Source organism: Pseudorca crassidens, chromosome 9 (genome assembly GCF_039906515.1).
Source record: "Pseudorca crassidens isolate mPseCra1 chromosome 9, mPseCra1.hap1, whole genome shotgun sequence".
Taxonomy (NCBI): domain Eukaryota; kingdom Metazoa; phylum Chordata; class Mammalia; order Artiodactyla; family Delphinidae; genus Pseudorca; species Pseudorca crassidens.
The window spans coordinates 4,853,121-4,871,711 of record NC_090304.1 but is presented as its reverse complement, the minus strand read 5'-3'; the positions used below and the strand labels follow the sequence as shown (position 1 = coordinate 4,871,711).

The 18,591-nt window shown below is 51.6% G+C and overlaps 1 protein-coding gene across 2 annotated transcripts in view; it reads right to left on the bottom strand.

The window, feature by feature from the left end:
- Positions 1-18,591, bottom strand: part of CPT1A (carnitine palmitoyltransferase 1A) — a 63,505-nt gene that overhangs the window by 40,092 nt on the left and 4,822 nt on the right. For both annotated transcript variants that reach the window (XM_067748011.1, XM_067748012.1), the window contains exons 2-3: positions 6,269-6,422; positions 3,557-3,696 (exon numbers count right to left, since the gene is read on the bottom strand). In XM_067748011.1, the coding sequence (XP_067604112.1) occupies positions 3,557-3,696; positions 6,269-6,409 (281 nt within the window). In that variant the 5' untranslated portion in view covers positions 6,410-6,422. The remainder of the gene's footprint in view (positions 1-3,556; positions 3,697-6,268; positions 6,423-18,591) is intronic.

Here is an 18,591-nt window from a genome sequence, read left to right as displayed (position 1 = left end):
ACAGACTCACAGATACAGAAAACTATAATATATATATGTATATATTCCTGAATCACTTTGCTGTACACCAGAAACTAACACAATATCATACATTAACTGTACTTCAATTTTTTAAAAAATGTTGAAAAAAGAAAGACACATACTGTACAATCTCAGTTATACATGAAATCTAAAAAACATTTTCAATTTGTAACTATATTTGGTGACGGATGTTAACAAAACTTTGGTAACTATTTTGCAATATAGACATATATCAGACCATTATGTTATACACCTAAAAACTAATACAATGTTTTACGTCAATTACATCCTTAACCTAAAGGTTTCGCCAATATTTGGAAACCACCAATTCAACGTCTTCTCTTACTTCAGGAACACAGAAACGAAAAGTAAAGTACTGGCAAAACGTCTGCTTCAAAACGTCTCTTTCTATAACCTGTCAGTTCTTGCATTCAAGTTTAACTGTAGTCTCTACTTTAAACCTCTGCCTTCTTTTCTGATGGTCTAATCTACAAGCAAATTTGGATTTAAGAACCTGTCTTTCAGACAATCTATGCTTTAGACTTCTAAGTCCTATGTCACTGAACTTGGAAAAGACACACCCACTTGATTCACAAAAATCAAGTAGTATTTTTACATTAACAAATGATGTGTTCAGCATTTTTTTAAATATTTTTTTCTTTTTTTTAAAATTATTTTTCGGCTGTGTTGGGTCTTTGTTGCTACATGCAGGCTTTCTCTAGTTGTGGCGAGCGGGGGCTACTCTCTGTTGCGGAGCGTGGGCTCTAGGCACACGGGCTTCAGCAGTTGTGGCGCATGGGCTTAGTTGCTCCGCAGCATGTGGGATCTTCCCGGACCAGGGCTTGAACCCGTGTCCCCTGCATTGCCAGGCGGATTCTTAACCACTGTACCACCAGGGAAGTCACCCAGCTTTTTTTATATATATGCACACAGGCACTTTGACAGCAAGCATCAGCTTTAATAGCTTTCTGTTAAAGGGCATGCCCCTTCCGAGGCTGCAGGGGATGGGCTTACACAGAGCACGCCGTACACCTGCATTCGGGGAAGCTGCAACCTCAGGACGTTGGGAACCCTCTCCAGGAAGACTTTGCAGAACAGCCCTTGAACCTGGAAGACGCTGGCCCCTTCACCTGGTCTTTCTAAATTTGGGCCAGGGATGGCCCAGTTTACCACAATTGGTTTAGAGGGACAAAGAAACAAATCTTATAAAGACCCAGATTAGAAAGGGCTTTAAATAGGCAACACTTCTAAATATAATCCAGTGCAAAGAGACAGCCCCCATTCAAAAGTAAATTAAAAAATTGTGTTAAACACAAGCAGACAGGAAATCGGAGGTGAACTGTCTGCAGGGGGCGCAGGCCTGCGGCTCCCCGGAAATAAAGGAGGGGAAGAGAGAGGCTGGGGCAGGGAGGTGAGAGCGACAGGGTCCCTGCCTGGCTTCCCAGCCCCCAGGCAGAGCAAGGAGTCGGGCAGGCGTCCAGCACAGGCGTGCTTCCACTGCAATGACAGGGCTTTGTATCCTGGGCCCTGCGGACGCTTATAAAGGCAGGAGCCAGCGATCCCGAGGTGGCCGGAGGCTCCGAGGGGCTCAGCTGGACTCGCGGTGACTCTCGCGTCTCCCTGGACACCATGAATGTGGGGCAGCTTTCAGGAGTGAGGGGCACCCGCTCAAAGCAACGTAAGAAGATTCAGACCTTTCACTTAAAACCGCTTAATCATCTCTTTAGAGTGATCGGAATCAAATTCAGTCCTGAGCTGGGAGCTTTCCTTTATGTCACATTTGGCCACGTTACTTTCCTGTTCTTTTCTGAAAGAACGATATTCAAATCCAAACAACCAACTGATTTAGTAAAAGGCCCAGAAGTTCATCTGTTTAGCTCAGGCCCAGCCCCGACCCTGTAGCTACGGCCCAGGGACCCCGTAGACACACCTGGGATGCACCCCATCCCTCACAGACCCCACCTGCCTCCCAAAACCCGTGGCGCAAAAAGCAAAGCCCAAGCACGGGACGAGGACTTGGGGACTATTATTTCCCTAGTAACAGACGTACGACGTCCTCCGGTGTTAACAAGCAACACAGGAATAGGATCAAAGGTCTGGCAGGGGACAGCCACAGCCGAGCTGGAGGCACGAGTACTTTCCAACCAGAAGATAAAAATATGTCTTCCACGGGACTTCCCGGGCGGCCCAGCGGTTAGGACTTGGCGCTTTCACTGCCGAGGGCGCGGGTTCAATCCCTGGTCGGGGAACTAGGATCCCGCCACAAGCTGCTTGGTGCAGCCAAAACAAACATTGTAAATGTGCCTTCCAGAGCCACGGCTACCATCACAAATGGGGTAATGGAAACAGCCCTGTGTATGTCCCATCATTTGGCCACTCAAACACCAGTAAGGCAGAGGTGCTGGGTTTTTTTTTTTGCGGTACCCGGCCCTCTCACTGTTGTGGCCTCTCCCGTTGCAGAGCCTGTCACGCAGGCTCAGCGGCCATGGTTCACGGGCCCAGCCGCTCCACGGCATGTGGGATCTTCCCGGACCGGGGCACGAACCCGTGTCCCCTGCATCATCGGCAGGCGGACTCTCAACCACTGCGCCACCAGGGAAGCCCCCAGAGGTGCTGGTTTTTTGCGTTTGCCTGGCAAGAAGGTTCTCCAAGGGGAGGCTCAGGGCACGTTGAAGGAAGCACAGGTGTCCGACCACGCGGAGCTGGGTCTGGATTCCAGCTCCCCACTTCCCCTCTTTGCGACTCTGGGCAGGAATCTGCACCTCTGAACATTTCCTCACTTTTTCATGTCGGAGACCCCAGGGAGAGAGGTCACTGCAGCGCAGGGGCCAAACGGCAGGAGAGGCTACACGGGAGCCAGGGCCACCCCCAGGACCGGAGGGAAGAAAGAGGGGCTCCAGAAATGCCCTCGAGGGCACGGCCAACATTCTGGCATGAGACCCCAACACCATGTACCTTGCAAGAAAAATATCAACCCAAGGCCCCGCCTGGCCGAATATCATGGTATTAAAAAAGCTTCTAGAAAAATCTACAGCAACCAGGAGAGTGTTGGGGTCCCGCCGGTGTTCTAAGCCAATCAGACAGGGAGCTGAGGGGCTGAGGTCTCCCCAGAGCCCCCGACAGCAGTCAGTTCCCGGGGTCCCAGAACTCCAGGACGGACCCCAGTGCAGGGAAGAGACCTTGTCCAGAACCGGCTCCTGGGGCAGAAATTCGTTTCGAGGGTCCCCCTGGCCAGGCTAAGTTGACTGCCACTGCTGGCTCCCACCTCGGGCCCTGACATGTCCTGGCGGGTACCCCAGGACCAAGGCTGCCCTTCTTGTCCCTGGTCTCCAGAGAAAGGGCCACAAGGGTCCCCAAACGCCCGAGGGGACCTTCATACCAGTCCAGGAAATGGGGAGAAAGCCGACATGACAACCACAGCAAAAGCCTCAAACTGAATCCACAACAGCCATGACGTGTGAGAAGACATGAAAACGTCAGCAACAAAGAAGTCAATAACTCCCTAGACGGTTGGAGATTTGAAAGGATTACTTACGTCCTGTCAAGGGTCCGATTGATTTTTGCAATTATTCCCAAAGAGGGGTCGATCCTGGTGTACATTGTTGATACCACGCCCACAACCACGATGAGCCAGCTGGAGGGACTCGCCGGGTATACGCCGGTGATGATGCCATTCTAAACACAGACACGCACGGCATGAGCAACGTCCCTCCTGGTGGTGGGGGCCCGTGAGCTGGCAGGCAGTGGAGGGGTGGGGGGTCTGCACACAGGGGCAGCTAAGCGGCCACACTATCACTACTGGAAACGTTCCCCTGAGCCTCCAGCCCCCAGCTGCTCCGACTTCTGTCCAGCTCCTTCCCTTCCTCTACTTCTGAGCCAAAACCCTTCCTAAAACAGTTCCCCCAGAGAGTGACCCCAGGACATTAGACTCACCCGAAGCACTAGTTTAACATACAGATTCCCGAGCTTCACCCAGACTGACTCAGGACACTGGCCACCTTGCCAACCACGATGTCCCCTCACCAACATGCTACACCAAGGATGCCTGGACAGCCCCCCCCACCAACTCCAAAACCATCCCTCCTGCTGCTCCTGAATCAGACACCATTCAACCCGAGGTATTTCCAGGAAACCTCACTTCATGTCAAGAATTTGCCATAAGATGTTTCAGCCAAAGCTCCCCCAGCCTGCCTTCAAAAAAAAAAGGAGCAGTGGAGGGGGAAGGAAGACACATGACCCCAAATTGGCAAAACGTTGACAGCTGTGCAAACGAGCAGTGGGGCTTTATTACCCTCTTTACTTTTGCGTATGTTTCAAAACTCCCAATTAAAAAATCCTGGGACTTCCCTAGCAGTCCAGCAGTTACGACTCTGCACTTCCAATGCAGGGGGCCCAGGTCTGATCCCTGGTCGGGCAACTAAGATCTCACATGCCACGCAGCGCAGGCAAAATATTTTAAAAATTTAAAAATAAATAAAAAATTAAAAAAAAAATCTTACTGAAGCCATGATAATAGTTAAGATAATAGATTAAAAAACTCTCAAAGCTTTATCTGAATTCTCTCAGAAGAGACTTACACATCCCTACATGTTATTCTCATAATGGAGAATCACAAAAGATTTTAAACAAAGTGGTTGGGTGCAGGGGGGCCTTCTGGTGTTCTCTGAACCGTTCTTGTAAAATAAACAGGTACATACGCTAAATTAAAATGGAGGGAGGACGTTTCTAGATTAAAGGTCTCTGCTCACCACATCCCCCCGACCGGCAGCAGCTATGCAAGCCTTCCCCCCGCTTCCTCTGAGCATCAGATGGTCCCCTAAGGAACCACGTGGTTAGGGTGCACCCTTGCTGTGCACTGTTTTCGTACGCTAGTTTTGCCCCCTCGGCAGTACCACAAGGTTTTTAAAGTCCGGGAACAACGTCTACGCTGGGTGACGACAACGGCCACACCGGGGCACCCAAGCTTCTACTTTCCTCCATTTGTAGGTAAAAGGAGGCGTCCAGCAAGGTCAGGAGCGCAAAGGGCACTTTCCCCTGTAGGTGGCGCCCTCCTCCACTTCGGGTGGGTCATGCTGCTGGCGCCCACAAGGGACCAGCGTGACGGGGCCATGTACCTGAGCCCCAGACCCCTCTGGCAGAGCCCGGGAACACCTGTCCAGCCTGGCCAGGTCCCAGGGGCCGGTCCACTGTCTCCCTGGTCACTGTTCCCATCCACCCTAGCTCCTGGGCCTTTTTCTTTTTTTTAATATTTATTTATTTGGTTGCACTGGGTCTTAGTTGCGGCTCGCAGGCTCCTTAGTTGCGGCAGGCAGGCTCCTTAGTTGCGGCATGTGAACTCAGTTGCGGTATGCATGTGGAACCTAGTTCCCAGACCAGGGATCGAACCCGGGGCCCCTGCATTGGGAGCGTGGAATCTTACCCACTGCACCACCAGGGAAGTCCCTTTTCAAAAGCCCGCCTTGGAGCTGCCCTCTGAAGGGAAAACTGGACAACAAACACACAAACTGGGGAACAGCGGGGCAGACACTCCTGGTGCACTTTTGTCTTGTTTGAATTTTTTTAAACATGCATTTGTCCTTCTGTGATTCTTATTTTCTCTTTTTCGGGAGAAGGAAGGATTTATTCTTACAGGCAGCAGGTAAGGAGCACCCCGGGGATCTTCCCCAGCAGTGTTTCCCTAAACAGCACAATTGGGGAAGTTTTAAGCGAAGGGTACATGCATGTTCATGACTTTTGTAATTTTTTACATAAGTGAATTAAAAACAAGACACGTGCTTACAAACAGTGAATACATGTCCTCTCTTGCAGGTAAACAGAATTGAGAGCATGAGTGGTTAGCTGTATTTGCATTTACGTGCATGTTTTTCAACGCTGGACTATTTTATTGGCGAGACTGCTGTTGAACTCGCTGCGGTTTCACACAGCTGAAAAACAATCCTTTTCCTACCAGGTGTAGAGGGGGTTCTGGACTCGGAGCCCAGACGTGGAGTCTAGCCTTTATTCTGCTTCTTCCGAGCAGGTCACTTACCCTCTCCGAGTCCTGATTTCCTCATCTGCCCTACGGGGCCCCGATTCACCCTACCTGCCTTACAGAATTTCTCCAAGAATTCAGCGAGGCAATCCATGGGAAAGTGTTTCACAAGCCTTAAGGACCACGGAAACATACATGATGTGTCAACTACCACTCTGACACGCTGAAACTTCAATAAAGGGAATACTGTACAGATTGAAGCAAGTGTCTGAAAACCTTGAATCTGATGAACTTCTTCTTCCAGGAATGAAGTCCAGACAGATAGATCTGCCTGAGGGCCTCGTGGCTCAGCCGGAGGTCGATTCCGTCGGGAGTGACCGTGAACTGAAAGGCCACGGCTTGGTGAGCCTCCGCCATGGTTATCGAGCTCCTGGAAAGACAAGGGGAGAACATAACATGGAGGGGGCACTGACCGGACGTTAGAAAACCTCTAACTTGTAGAGAAGCGTAATCCATTCTGAATCTGATTGTTTCCTCCCATTTGATAGATTACAAGTTTTTCATTAACACACCCGATTCTGTGATTAGCCATCACCCCTCCCCTGCTGGTCCAGCCAGATACAGACAATTGCGGCCTCTGCTTAGAGGCGCTGGGTGGTCAGCAGAGTCCAGGAGCGGGAACCCCTCGTTCCTCCCTCCACTACCCGCCATCCACCCAACTCTGCCGCCCAGTCTACACCCGGCTGACCCAGGAAGCCAGAGGAGGTTTAGCAACTTGCCCCGCAAATGGGAGGCAAATCCCATTCCCGCCCACCAGCCAGCCTAGAGGCTGGCACAGAAAGTCCACAAATGCGTCCACAATGGCCCCTGATCCCTTATCTTCAGGGATCAACGGTGGGAAAACAGGACCAACGCCCAACACCTTGGCCCCTGGTACGCGTGGGGCTGCTGCCCGAGAAACCCCTTCAGGCTCCACAAAGGACTCCACGAAAACCAGACGCACAGAACCCTCAGGGGGAGGTGGGGTGTGGACAAGACAGGCTGGGCCTTCCTCCTCAGAGGCTGCAGAAATCCAACTGCCGTCAACAGCCAGTATCACGCTCCCTCCCCCGCTGCAGGCTCAGCCCTCCCTGCAGGCTTCCCTGCCTGGCAGAGGCAAGTGCATTGCATTTCCCCTGCTGGGTATATCCGGTCTCCCTTCACCCGCTTCCTTGGCGGGATCCCTCCTGGCCTCCCCAGCACCAGCCCCTCTGCCAACCTTCTGAAGGCGGGCGATGGTACCATCTCCTCCTAAACCGTGTGGCACCAAGCACACGTGGATAAAGAGGAGCTAAAAATCCAGAACAAACCAGAATAAAGATCCGAAATTGGGAGTGCGTGTGTGTATCCCCATCGCAGGCCATGTCTCCTTTTTTTACCCGAGTAATAAGCCCACTGGGGGCAGACGTCGGACCCGTCAAAATCAAGGGCAAGGCGGTTTCAGAGACACCCAGTTACAAAAGTCAAACTAGCTTAGTCTTCAGCAAATCAGGACGAATGATCTCAACTTTCACTCACTGGTTTGTTCAACAAGTGTGTGCTGACTGCCTCCTATGTGCCAGCCGTGGGGAGGATGGAGTTCCCCCTGCCCTCCTGCAGCTCAGACAGGGGGTGGAAAGAAGAGGGAGTGACAGAGGGGACCTCCCAGGTGACACGGAAGCCCAGGAGAAGGATTGGCCAGAGGGCAAGACTTTCAGGCCTGAAGGCAGACCTGGGAAAGGGCTGGAGGTGCAGGGTGGCTGGGCTCGAGGTGGGCGCTAAATTCAGAAAGGGAAGTCCCGGAGGCAGTCGAGTTTCATGCTAAGGGCAATGGAAAAGTATCCCAGGGCTGTGAGTCAGGGGCGTCAGTTCCTGTGTCTGTGTCTGTTCCAAAAAAGACCACTCGGGCCGCTGTTTGGAGCCAGGGCCAGGTGGGGTGAGGAAGTGAGACCAGTACGAAGCTGGGGTGGTCTTCCAGGAGAGCGTGGCCCAGAGTGGGAACACTGGGGACGGGGAGGGTGACCCGCTCCAGACAGGTTTCGGAGGTGCCCTGGGGCTGGGGTCTGAACCGTGTGGGCTCCACTGAGCCTCCACACACAGAAGGGCCACAGCGCGGGGTGGGCTGGGAGTGGAGCCTTCACCCCGGGATGGACCGGGGCACCCACGTGGAGATGCTGGGGCAGACGGAGTGGCTGGGATGGGCACCCGAGAGCGCTGCTCGGATGACCTTGAAAGAAAAAAAGCAAGTCGGCGAAACTTGCATCCCACTCACGGAACCTTGGCCTGGTGCCATGTGTCCAGCGTTCAAGAATAGTTACACGTTATTTGGGACTTCCCTGGCGGTCCAGTGGTTAGGACTCTGTGCTTTCACTGCTGAGGGCCTGGGTTCGATCCCTGGGCAGGGAACTAAGATCCTGCGAGCCGTGCGGTGTGGGCAAAAAGAAGGATAAGAAAAATTACACATTATTTACCTGGCACAGAGCAAACGTCCAGAGCCTGGCTAACTATGAAGACAGATGCCATTTGAAAGCAGCACGACTCTAAGCAAAAGCTCGCTACAGGTAAATTGAAAATGCTGAAGACATTTTAAACCAACAGCTGGAATCAATTTCTCGAAAAGCTACCCAAGGTGGCTCTTAAGATGTTTTCAGAACCTGAAGGTTAACTCAAGCCCTCCCCCCATCAAAGCCTTGGGGTGAACACAAAGCAGGTCTTACAAAGATAAGAATTCTGCACAGCATGCATCACAGCAAATAAAATTATGTGACTGGCTACCCTTTCAATGATTTTTAAAAATTAATTAATTAATTTTTATTTTTGGCTGCATTGGGTCTTCGTTGCTGTGCGCGGGTTTTCTCTAGTTGTGGCGAGCGGGGGCTACTCTTCATTGCGGTGCACGGGCTTCTCATTGCGGTGGCTTCTCTTGTTGTGGAGCACGGGCTCTAGGCACGCGGGCTTCAGTAGTTGTGGCTCGCAGGCTCTCGAGTGCAGGCTCAGTAGTTGTGGCTCATGGGCTTAGTTGCTCCGTGGCATGTGGGGTCTTCCCGGACCAGGGCTCGAACCCGTGTCCCCTGCATTGGCAGGCAGATTCTTAACCACTGTGCTACCAGGGAAGTCCCTCAATGATTTTTAAAATCTTTCAAGGGCTTTCTGCAGAACAGGAAGGGATTATTAATGGCAGTAGACTAAACGTAGTGTTTGTAGCCAATTCTCTCCAAAGGTATGTGTCCGGTGTTTGCTCGGGGAGCTAACCTCTGCTGGGCAGGGGCACACAGACGAGGATATTTACAGCCTCCGTTTCTGGAGGCCTTTATCAGAACTCTTTGAAAAACAGATAATTAACAAGGGCCTATACTGTATAGCACAGGGAACTCTACTCAATACTCTGTAATGACCTACGTGGGAAAAGAATCTAAAAGAGTGGAAATATGTATAACTGATTCACTTTGCTGTACAGCAGAAACTAACACAACATTGTAAATCAATTGTACTCCAATAAAAATTATTGTATTATTATTATTATTTTTTGGTCACACAATGTGGCATGTGGGATCTTAGTTCCCCCACCAAGGATCAAACCCATGGCCCCTACAGTGCAAGCATGGAGTCTTAAGCACTGGACTGCCAGGGAAGTCCCTAAAAATTATTCTTTTTAAAAATGAAAAAACTCTGAATTTAACTAGTGATTTGCTTGTTTTGATTGGTTCAGACTAAAAACCAAATAGAAGAGTCTTAAGTGCCCTCCAGGTGGACAATTTGTTTTTCTAGTTTTGCAGGAGCCAGGATGACGATCGTGAGCCGGCCTCCCCCGATCTGAGCCAGAAGCAGGAGTTAGTGAACCGGATGACAAGGGCTTGAGAAGCTCCCTCTGCAAATCTATCGAGTGAAAATTCCACCCTCGATTTTGGCATCCACAGCCTCGCACTTGCAAACACTCAGCCTTGGAATACTGCCCCCTGCAGCCACCAGGACAATGCAGAGCTTTCGCTGCAGTAAAATACCACTTCGCACCCACCAGGACCGCCATGATCAAAAGGATGGGCGATGACAGGCGCTGGAGAGGATGTGGAGAAATCGGAACCTCGTGCACATCTGGCCGGGATGTCAGACAGCACAGCCCCTTCGGAAAAGTCTGGCAGCTCCTCAAACGGTCAAATGTGGAGTTACCACACGACCCAGCAATTCCGCTCCTAGGCTCATGCTCATGAAAACGTGTGTCTGCACACAAACCTGTACGTGATGTTCACGGCGGCATTATTCATAATAACCAAAAAGTGGAAGCAGCCCAAACAGCCTCCCACTGACGAACGGGGGTAAACAAAATATGCCCCGTCCATACAACAGGATGCTACTTACAGGCAATACGAAGGGATGACGCGCTGACACACACCACCGCACGGGTGACCCTTGAAAACATGATGCTGAGTGAAGGCAGCCAGACACAGATGGCCACATATTGTACGATTCCACCTATGGGAAATGTCCAGAACAGGCACATCCGCAGAGGCAGAAAGCAGTGGTTGCCTAGGGCCGGGGGGAGGTGGGGCTTAAGGAGAGGAGGGTTTCTTTGGGGGGTGATGAAATGTCCCAGAATTGATGGGGGTCACAGCTGCACATACGTGTGAATATACTAAAATCACTGACGTGTACACTTGAGGTGGGTGGATGGTATGGGATGTGAATGATCTCCCAATAAAGCTGCCACAAAAACACCGCTGTCTCATGAAACAGAAGTGTTATCTATTTAACACTCATGCATCTGAACCTTCTCTCCTCAGACATGTAATTCAGGCGGGTGCATTACTACTCCTTTCCCCCGATGTGCCCCAGTTCTGCATTCACGCTAAGGACCCCTTTAAACAACTGTTACTTCATAACCTTAAGAATTACTATTAAATGCTTTTAGGTGTCACGTGATATGGTGGTTATTTTCTGAAAGAGCTGCTGTCTTTTTTCAATGTCAAATCACCAACTTTGTGATTCAAATTAAATTCTATGCATTGCTTCACCAATACACATGGAAATATAAATATATGGTGTATTGTATGTCATCATTCATCAGGATGAGACTTTTTGCAGGTGCCTGAAAACAACTGTTTCAAATATAATATGCACACATTTTACAATCAAAGCTAGAAAACTATTTTTTAATTGAATGGTAAGAGCTGCTATCTTTTGGCGATACATACTGAAATATTTACCAATGCGCTTTTATCTTTTATCATGTTGGGATTTGCTTCAAAACCACTGGAGGTGGGGGAAGGATGGACAGGGGTAGGGACTGCCATATGTGAGAACTGGTGAAGTTGGGCTGTGACCAAGTGAGAATCCTTAGGCCTGTGCTTCTTTTTTTTTTTTTTTTGGCGGGGGGGCCATGCCACATGGCTTGCGGGATATCTTAGTTCCCTGACCAGGGATCGAACCCGTGCCCCCTGTAGTGGAAGCACAGAGTCCTAACCACTGGACCGCCAGGGAATTCTCGCCTGTGTCTCTTCTGTGTGTTTGTCATCTGCTCTAATGATTGCTTAAAATATGTTTAAGGAAATAAAACCCGTATCCACTGCAGCCGGTGTTAAATCTCACACCCAGAGACCAACTTTCAATAGCTGCTCACCCGCCCAACCACACCTGCAGAAACAACAAGAAAGGAAGGGCGAGGCTGCCTGTGGGGCCACTGCGCCCCCTGCCCTGGGGCGCCCTCGCAGGTCATACCCCCAGCTCCTACCTTCCACCCAACCCAGGTGGGTGTGGGTGCAGCCTGAACGCACTGCCCTGCCTCTCCCACCTTCGAGTTGCCCCGAAGCAGCAGCTGGAGTAATTGATGAAGACACAGCTACCATCATTTCCCAAAGGCTGACCGTGGCCGCTGGACATGAAGCAGCTCCCCTGGGTCGCTCGCCCAGAGGGTTCCTAACGTCTCTAAAAATGGGGACCTTTTTCTTCAAATGTAAACACACAGGAGAGGTTCGTGGATAAAGCCTTTCAACCCTCTTCTTCCTCCCTTTGGCCCTGAGGGGTGGAGGGCTCCAGACCAGAGTCTGAAAACCACCGTGAGAATGGTGCGAACCTCGCCAGCAGAGAGCCAAGCCGTTCCTCCGGATACTTCCCTGCAGTCAATCAGGTCAGCAGCCCCGTAGAGCTGGCAAAAGTGCCTGGAGCTGAAGGGCCACTGCTGACGAATGGCCTCCCCACTGCTGGCAGATCTCTCCTTGAAACACCTCCAACCGCCTGCCATGCCGAGAGAGGCCAGACCTGCTCCAGGTGCAAGGAGGCACGTCAGTAATAAACTCGTGGAACATCAGGAGTTATGAGGAGCGCAAAAGAGCCCCAGTGAACTTCACTGTGTTAACACAGCAGGATGTTTTCTGTCTTACAGCAGGAGATACTGCCAACGCACGAGAGCAAGGAATCACACCTACATATCCCCTCCCGGAAGGAACAGATACTAATACTCTGTCATGTGGACCGGAGACTGCCCTGTCCCCAACTCTCCCTTCCTGGCCTGCATCCCTGGAGCCCCGAGGCGCACCAGCCCAGGCTGGCACGGCTGTCCTGTCACTGTCAGCACCGCTGGGAACCTCAACACACCAGGAGAGGAAGGGCCCTGGGGCCAGCTGGCAGGCTGGGGACCGTGTCTGGATCCGGGCCACTTACCCTGGGCAGCCTCTTCTCTGCATCCCTTCCACCTTCCAGGGTGAAGGCAAAGGGCGCGCTAGGGGACTTTCCTGGCCGTCCAGTGGTTAAGACTCCGCGCTTCCACTGCAGGGGGCGCGGGTTCCATCCCTAGTCGGGGAACTAAGATCCCGCATGCTGCGCGGCACAGCCAAAAAATTAAAAAAAAAAAAAAAAAAGGGTACGGAAGGGCCCCAAGGGCCAGGCGAGCGGGCAGCACCCCCTTCCCAGCTTCCCTGGGCTGGCGCAGGCTCTGCCATGCCCACACACGGTGTGCAGCTAAACCCTGAGTGTCCACGCGCCGGCCCCCTCTCCAGCTTCCTCTCCCTTCCAGGTAAGGTCACCAGGTGCATAGACTGTCTTACCAGTGCATCTGCTGAGGGTCCTCCTCCAGCCCCTCTGCACCCGGGATTCAACCACCCACAGGGCCCTGCCCAGGGCTTTGCCCTGTATCTGTGCACATGAGTCTCTCTCCAAACTCATCTACACTGATGCCAAAACCAAGTCAACTGAAAACCCACCTTGCATCTTTCCCGTATCCTCCCGGCCAACTCTCTCCTTGAAACACCTCCAACCGCCTGCCATGCCGGGTCACGGACGGGCTAGGGCAGTCCTCACTCCATCCCTCACCCCATGCTGGCCAGCACCAGAACCTGCTGCCCTGGGAAGGTATGCTGCCCCTCTCCCCGAGTACCACTCCACCTGGGTGGAGAGCCGTGGCTTCCCCAGGGACCCACCCACAGGATGTGCACCTGTGCCCCGGATTCTCGGGAGGCTGGAGAAGAAAACACACCAACGGTCTCCACGTCTGCACTCGGCTGTTCTCGCAAATCATCACTGGGCAGCTACCGGAGGCCCTCGGACAAGAATTCTGAACTGGAGGGAACAGGGGGACAGTAGAAGAACCTTCTGGAAGCGCAGGCTGGCTGCTCCTCCCTGCTGAAGGTCTGGCTAGGTGGGAGGAGAAGGCCCCCTGGGGACTGTTCTTGGTGTGAGGCCACCTCCTGCAGTGCTCCACCAGACCAGCTCAGGGGTAAACTGGAGGTGGCCGCTGGTGGCAGCAACCCCCCAGTTGCGGGGAGACATCCAGAAATTGATCCAACATGCTGAAAACAAAGCCCTCTCTGTGTGCATGTCGGCCGCGGGGCTACGGACCCGTTTATTTCCCCTGGGAGGACAGAAATCACTTCTGGTCACATCAGGTGGACAGCGCCCACCTGGAGCCCCACCTGATGGTGATTGTGTACAAACCTGCCGGCCCGGAACACACCTGGGCGCTGCTGCCCGCCCTCCCCCCCACCCCCCGCCCAGCTGAACGTGGTGGGAACCATGCGATGGTGCCGCCTTAGAAACCAGGAGGGCCACTAAAGGAGGGAGTCAGTCACCAAGGTCTGTACCAGAGCACTTAAGCACCTTATGCTAATCCGCTCCAGGAAAAACACCGAGATCCAGAATAAGACACTCCGGTTGAGAATGACGACCTATTTATTGCAGTTTTTAAAAGTCACACTTCTGGTCTTGAATTACGCCGCTATTCCCGAGGCCCTCCCCAGCTCAGTCTCCCGGTCACCTCCTCTTTGGCCAGGCCCACTGGTCATGCCCTGTGGCCTGTGAACTCCGACTCAGAGCCGGGATGCCTCGGACCTTTCTCGATTTCCCTTTTCCTGCTTCACACCTAGCTTACAGCTCCCCTCGCCCAGATGCCTGCCTCGGAATGCACATTCCGGAAGCACAGGAGTTCTACCAGTTACATTTAGCCATTTCAGCTGCACTTCCTGGCGAATGACCTTCACCTGTCAGTTATTCGTTTAATCTCCCGACATAAGCTGTAAAGCTCCCCAGGACACGAATCCTTGTTGAATTCTCTGAACAAACCATGAGCCCACAGACAGTTCTCCAACAGTGAACGTGAAGTGAACAATCTGGGGGGGAAATGCTGCAACATCTCATTCAATTTTGGTAAGACGACCTTCGTTTTAACAGCCCACTGCCACCCTCTAACTCCCTGGCCAATAAATTGGTCTGTACTTTGTTTGTCAAATGTGTTCACGTTGCCGTCTTTCTCCACAACCTATTCCTTTTAACAAAAGCCTTTAACCTCAGAGGTCAGTGGCCTGCAAATCGTAACACTGGTCATGTAATCAAGAAGTCATCCATAAGGACTTCCCTGGTGGCGCAGTGGTTAAGAATCCACCTACCAATGCAGGGGACACGGGTTCGAGCCCTGGTCCAGGAAGATCCCACACGCCAGGGACCAACTAAGCGCGTGCGCCACAACTACTGAGCCCGCGTACCACAACTACTGAAGCCCATGCGCCAAGAGCCCGTGCTCCGTGCCACGAGAAGCCACCGCAATGAGAAGCCCGCGTACTTCAACGAAGAGCAGACCCCGCTCGCCGCAACTAGAGAATGCCCACACGCAGCAACGAAGACCCAATGCGGCCAACAATAAATAAATAAATAAATAGATTAATTTTTAAAAAGTCATCCATAAGACATCCTGTTTCCCTCAAGGGCATCTGGCCTCCTTCAGAGCCGTCCTCCTCCACCCACCCCCCCACGTTCTTCAACAGGCAGCAGGAAAGGAGGTGAAAGGTCACCCAATGGAAAGTACAGGGCCAGACTTCAAAACAGGCCTGGGGAAAACTGAGGTGTGAAAACCACCTCTATGATGAAAAACAAACAATAAAAACTGGCCACGTGACAGCAGGTTTCCGAGAAAACGGCCTTTACAGCATATAATAATATAATATATGATAAATTATGTGTTGTCAGAAGCCTTTCAGAACAGTCATGAAATTAACAGAGAAGGAGAGAAGTAGCTAGTAGGTAGATAGATAGGTAAGGCGTACAGATTAATTTTTGTGCTTTTAACAAGGAAGATACAAAATATTCTTTCTACCAAAGTCTTTGGCATGTGCCAGCCAATGCGATCCGTATTGTACCTGCATTACCCCGTTTAATTCTGACGGGAACTCTAGGAATTGGTTACTCCTGCTATTCCCATCTACAAGTGAGAAGACGGAGGCTTGGATGTCAAGAAACTTGCCCAAGGTCACAGCCAGCAAACAGCAGGGCGAGGACTCAGACCCAGGTCCAGCTCCAAAACTCACGTTCTTACCTACCGAGTTAGGGGGTAAGTACTCCACACAAAGTTCTACTTAAGATTCCTGACGTTACAACACAGATATAAAATTAGGTCACTCTGTCGTAACCAAAATGATGTGACTGCAACCAGCAGTCAAACTACAGTAACTACAAATACAGCGGGTGCCAACTCTAAAATTATTCCCATGTTCCAGTATTTCCAGTATTCCCACTAGAACTGCACAGTTCACAGGCCCACAGGAGCGGACCCTGCCTTCTATTAAAATCCACCTCATCTAGAGGCAAACAGCTGAGCTGGAAATCCTCTGAGAAAAGGTCACCCACAGGAAGCGACAGCTTAGCGCAGCACGAGTGCTGGGCAGGGTCTCCAGGAGCACAGCCTGTATCCCTCATCAGAGTGAGGCTGGATGACACTTGCGCTGCCACCCCTGGAAAACCTCCTGTGAGAAGCCAGGGCAGGCAAAGAATCTGCAGCACCATCTTTAGCGGGGGGCAGAGCAATTATCTTACCATCTACCACATATTCTTCTATGGGCCGGTGACCAACACCTGGGAGGGTTCAGCTAACAAAGCTGATTCTGCCCTCCAGGACTGGCTCCAACTTGGGGAGACCATGTTCCTGCCATACGTGACAACCAAGGTGGTACCCAGGTTTACCTCAGCACTGCCACCTGAAGCACATCAAGGAAAGTACCAGGAAGGTTCTGGAAACGCTTCACCAGCCCAGGGGTTCATGTGTCTTCTCAGGTTCCTTTTTGCTCTTTAGTATTTAGTATTCCTGCCATTTTGCTGTTAATGAGGGTGAGAGGTTAGATGCAGGCAAAAATTAGCAGTGACGGGAAGAAAGAATAAAAGGGCTCCTCTCCACTAGAGTGTGGGCACCCCACCTCTCTGCACACCACGGGCCAGTCCTTATTTCCTTGGAGACATGATCCTCTGTAATTGTGCTCTTGTGTTTGTTCAGCAAGTGTATACACAAACAAATACAAATTATTCTTTCCCTAATCTGAGGGAGGCATCTTAGAAGCAAGAACATGAGACTCAGGACTCGCTTTAAATTTGGGGGAGGGCTTCGTGCACAGGCAAGGCGCAAGAACTTTCATTTATGAATGGCTACATCCTGAATTGATGACAGAGCACTGAATAGCCGCGTTAATTAAACGGGCCGCACGGTTCATTTCTCGCAGTGAAGTATGTCATAATAAACCGTTCACATTTACAGGGTAATGATGCTGAGTCAAGGCAGGTTAGAGGGGAAACCTGAATCATTATCCCTTCTTCTATGGCTCTCGAGAAACAACAGCTTCTGCCTACCGAGGTACTGTAAAAATAAAGCAAATTCAAATGTAACACTTATACGGTGCCGTATCAAGTAATGGTTAATCAGTTAAATACAGAGAAATGTGATTTCACCAAGAAAAAGAACTGGGGAAAGGTCATCGAGGGTCACATTTTTAGAAAGAAAATACAGAATGTCTTGGGGACTTCCCTGGTGGTCCAGTGGTTAAGACTCCGCGCTTTCACTGCAGGGGGCGCGGGTTCAATCCGTGATCGGGAACTAAGATCCCGCATGCCGTGCTGAGCGGCCAAAAAAAAAAAAAGAAAATACAGAATGTCTTGGCAGGCGTAACCTGCCAATACAGTTGTCTAACCCAATTACCTGCACTACCTCTTCAGGTGTTTTTCTCTGTACGTCCATCCAAAAGGACCCCCTCCAGCCTGGCCAACATCAGGACAATGGCCTGAGCGAGAACGGCTGGGAGAGGCATGCGTCCACCCAAGAGAAGTCCCCGAACCTCTCCTCTCCACCAGGGTGTGGTTCCCTCAAACGTCCCTAAAACCTTGCGGGGGGTGCCCCGTATTTCCCACGCACGTGCTTCTCCTTTGCACCCAGAAGTACAGTTGAACGTGGTCAAACCACACGTTACAATCTGGGGGCTGCAGAAGGCAGCCGTATCCATAAAACCCGACTGCGGAGCTTCCCTGGAGCTTCCCTGGTGGCACGGTGGTTAAGAATCCGCCTGCCAACGCAGGGGACACGGGTTCGAGCCCTGGTCTGGGAAGATTCCCACATGCTGCGGAACAACTAAGCCCGCGAGCCACAACTACTGAGCCTGCGTGCCACAACTACTGAGCCTGCGTGCCACAACTACTGAGGCTGCACGCCTAGAGCCCGTACTCCACAACAAGAGAAGCCACCGCAATGAGAAGCCCGCGCACAGCAACGAAGAGTAGCCCCCGCTCACTACAACTAGAGAAAAGCCCGCGTGCAGCCATGAAGACCCAATGCAGCCAAAAAAAAAAGGCCTGCCTGCGGCCATGGTATTGTTTGCTGGAAGCTGTATTCATTTCACACCCTCAAAGCTACTCTCACACCTGGCCTCTTTTGGATCCTCAGAAAACCCCTGTGAGACAGGATGACAGCTGTCAGAGGGGCCGCCTCAGAGATGAGGAAGTGGAAACCCAGAAACACACACAGCTGATTCAATGTCACATCCAGTGGGCCCTGGGCTGGGGGAGGTGCCAACACCCAGGCCCTCTGCCTGCACCGTGGTCTGGGAAGCAGCCTGTCAGCAGGAGGGGGCACACGTTTTGGAGAACACAGATCCGGGTTCAAATTCCAGGTCTGCCACTTAGACGTCTGTGTGTGTGGGGGGGCGGCTAGAGCACATGTCATCGCCATTCGTAAGATCTGTTTCCTGTCAAATAAAGTATGCACACTACCCATAACTCACATTAGGTCTCCAATGCAGGAACATACTCTGTACCTTCCCAACTGCAGCCACAGGCCAACAGCAGTC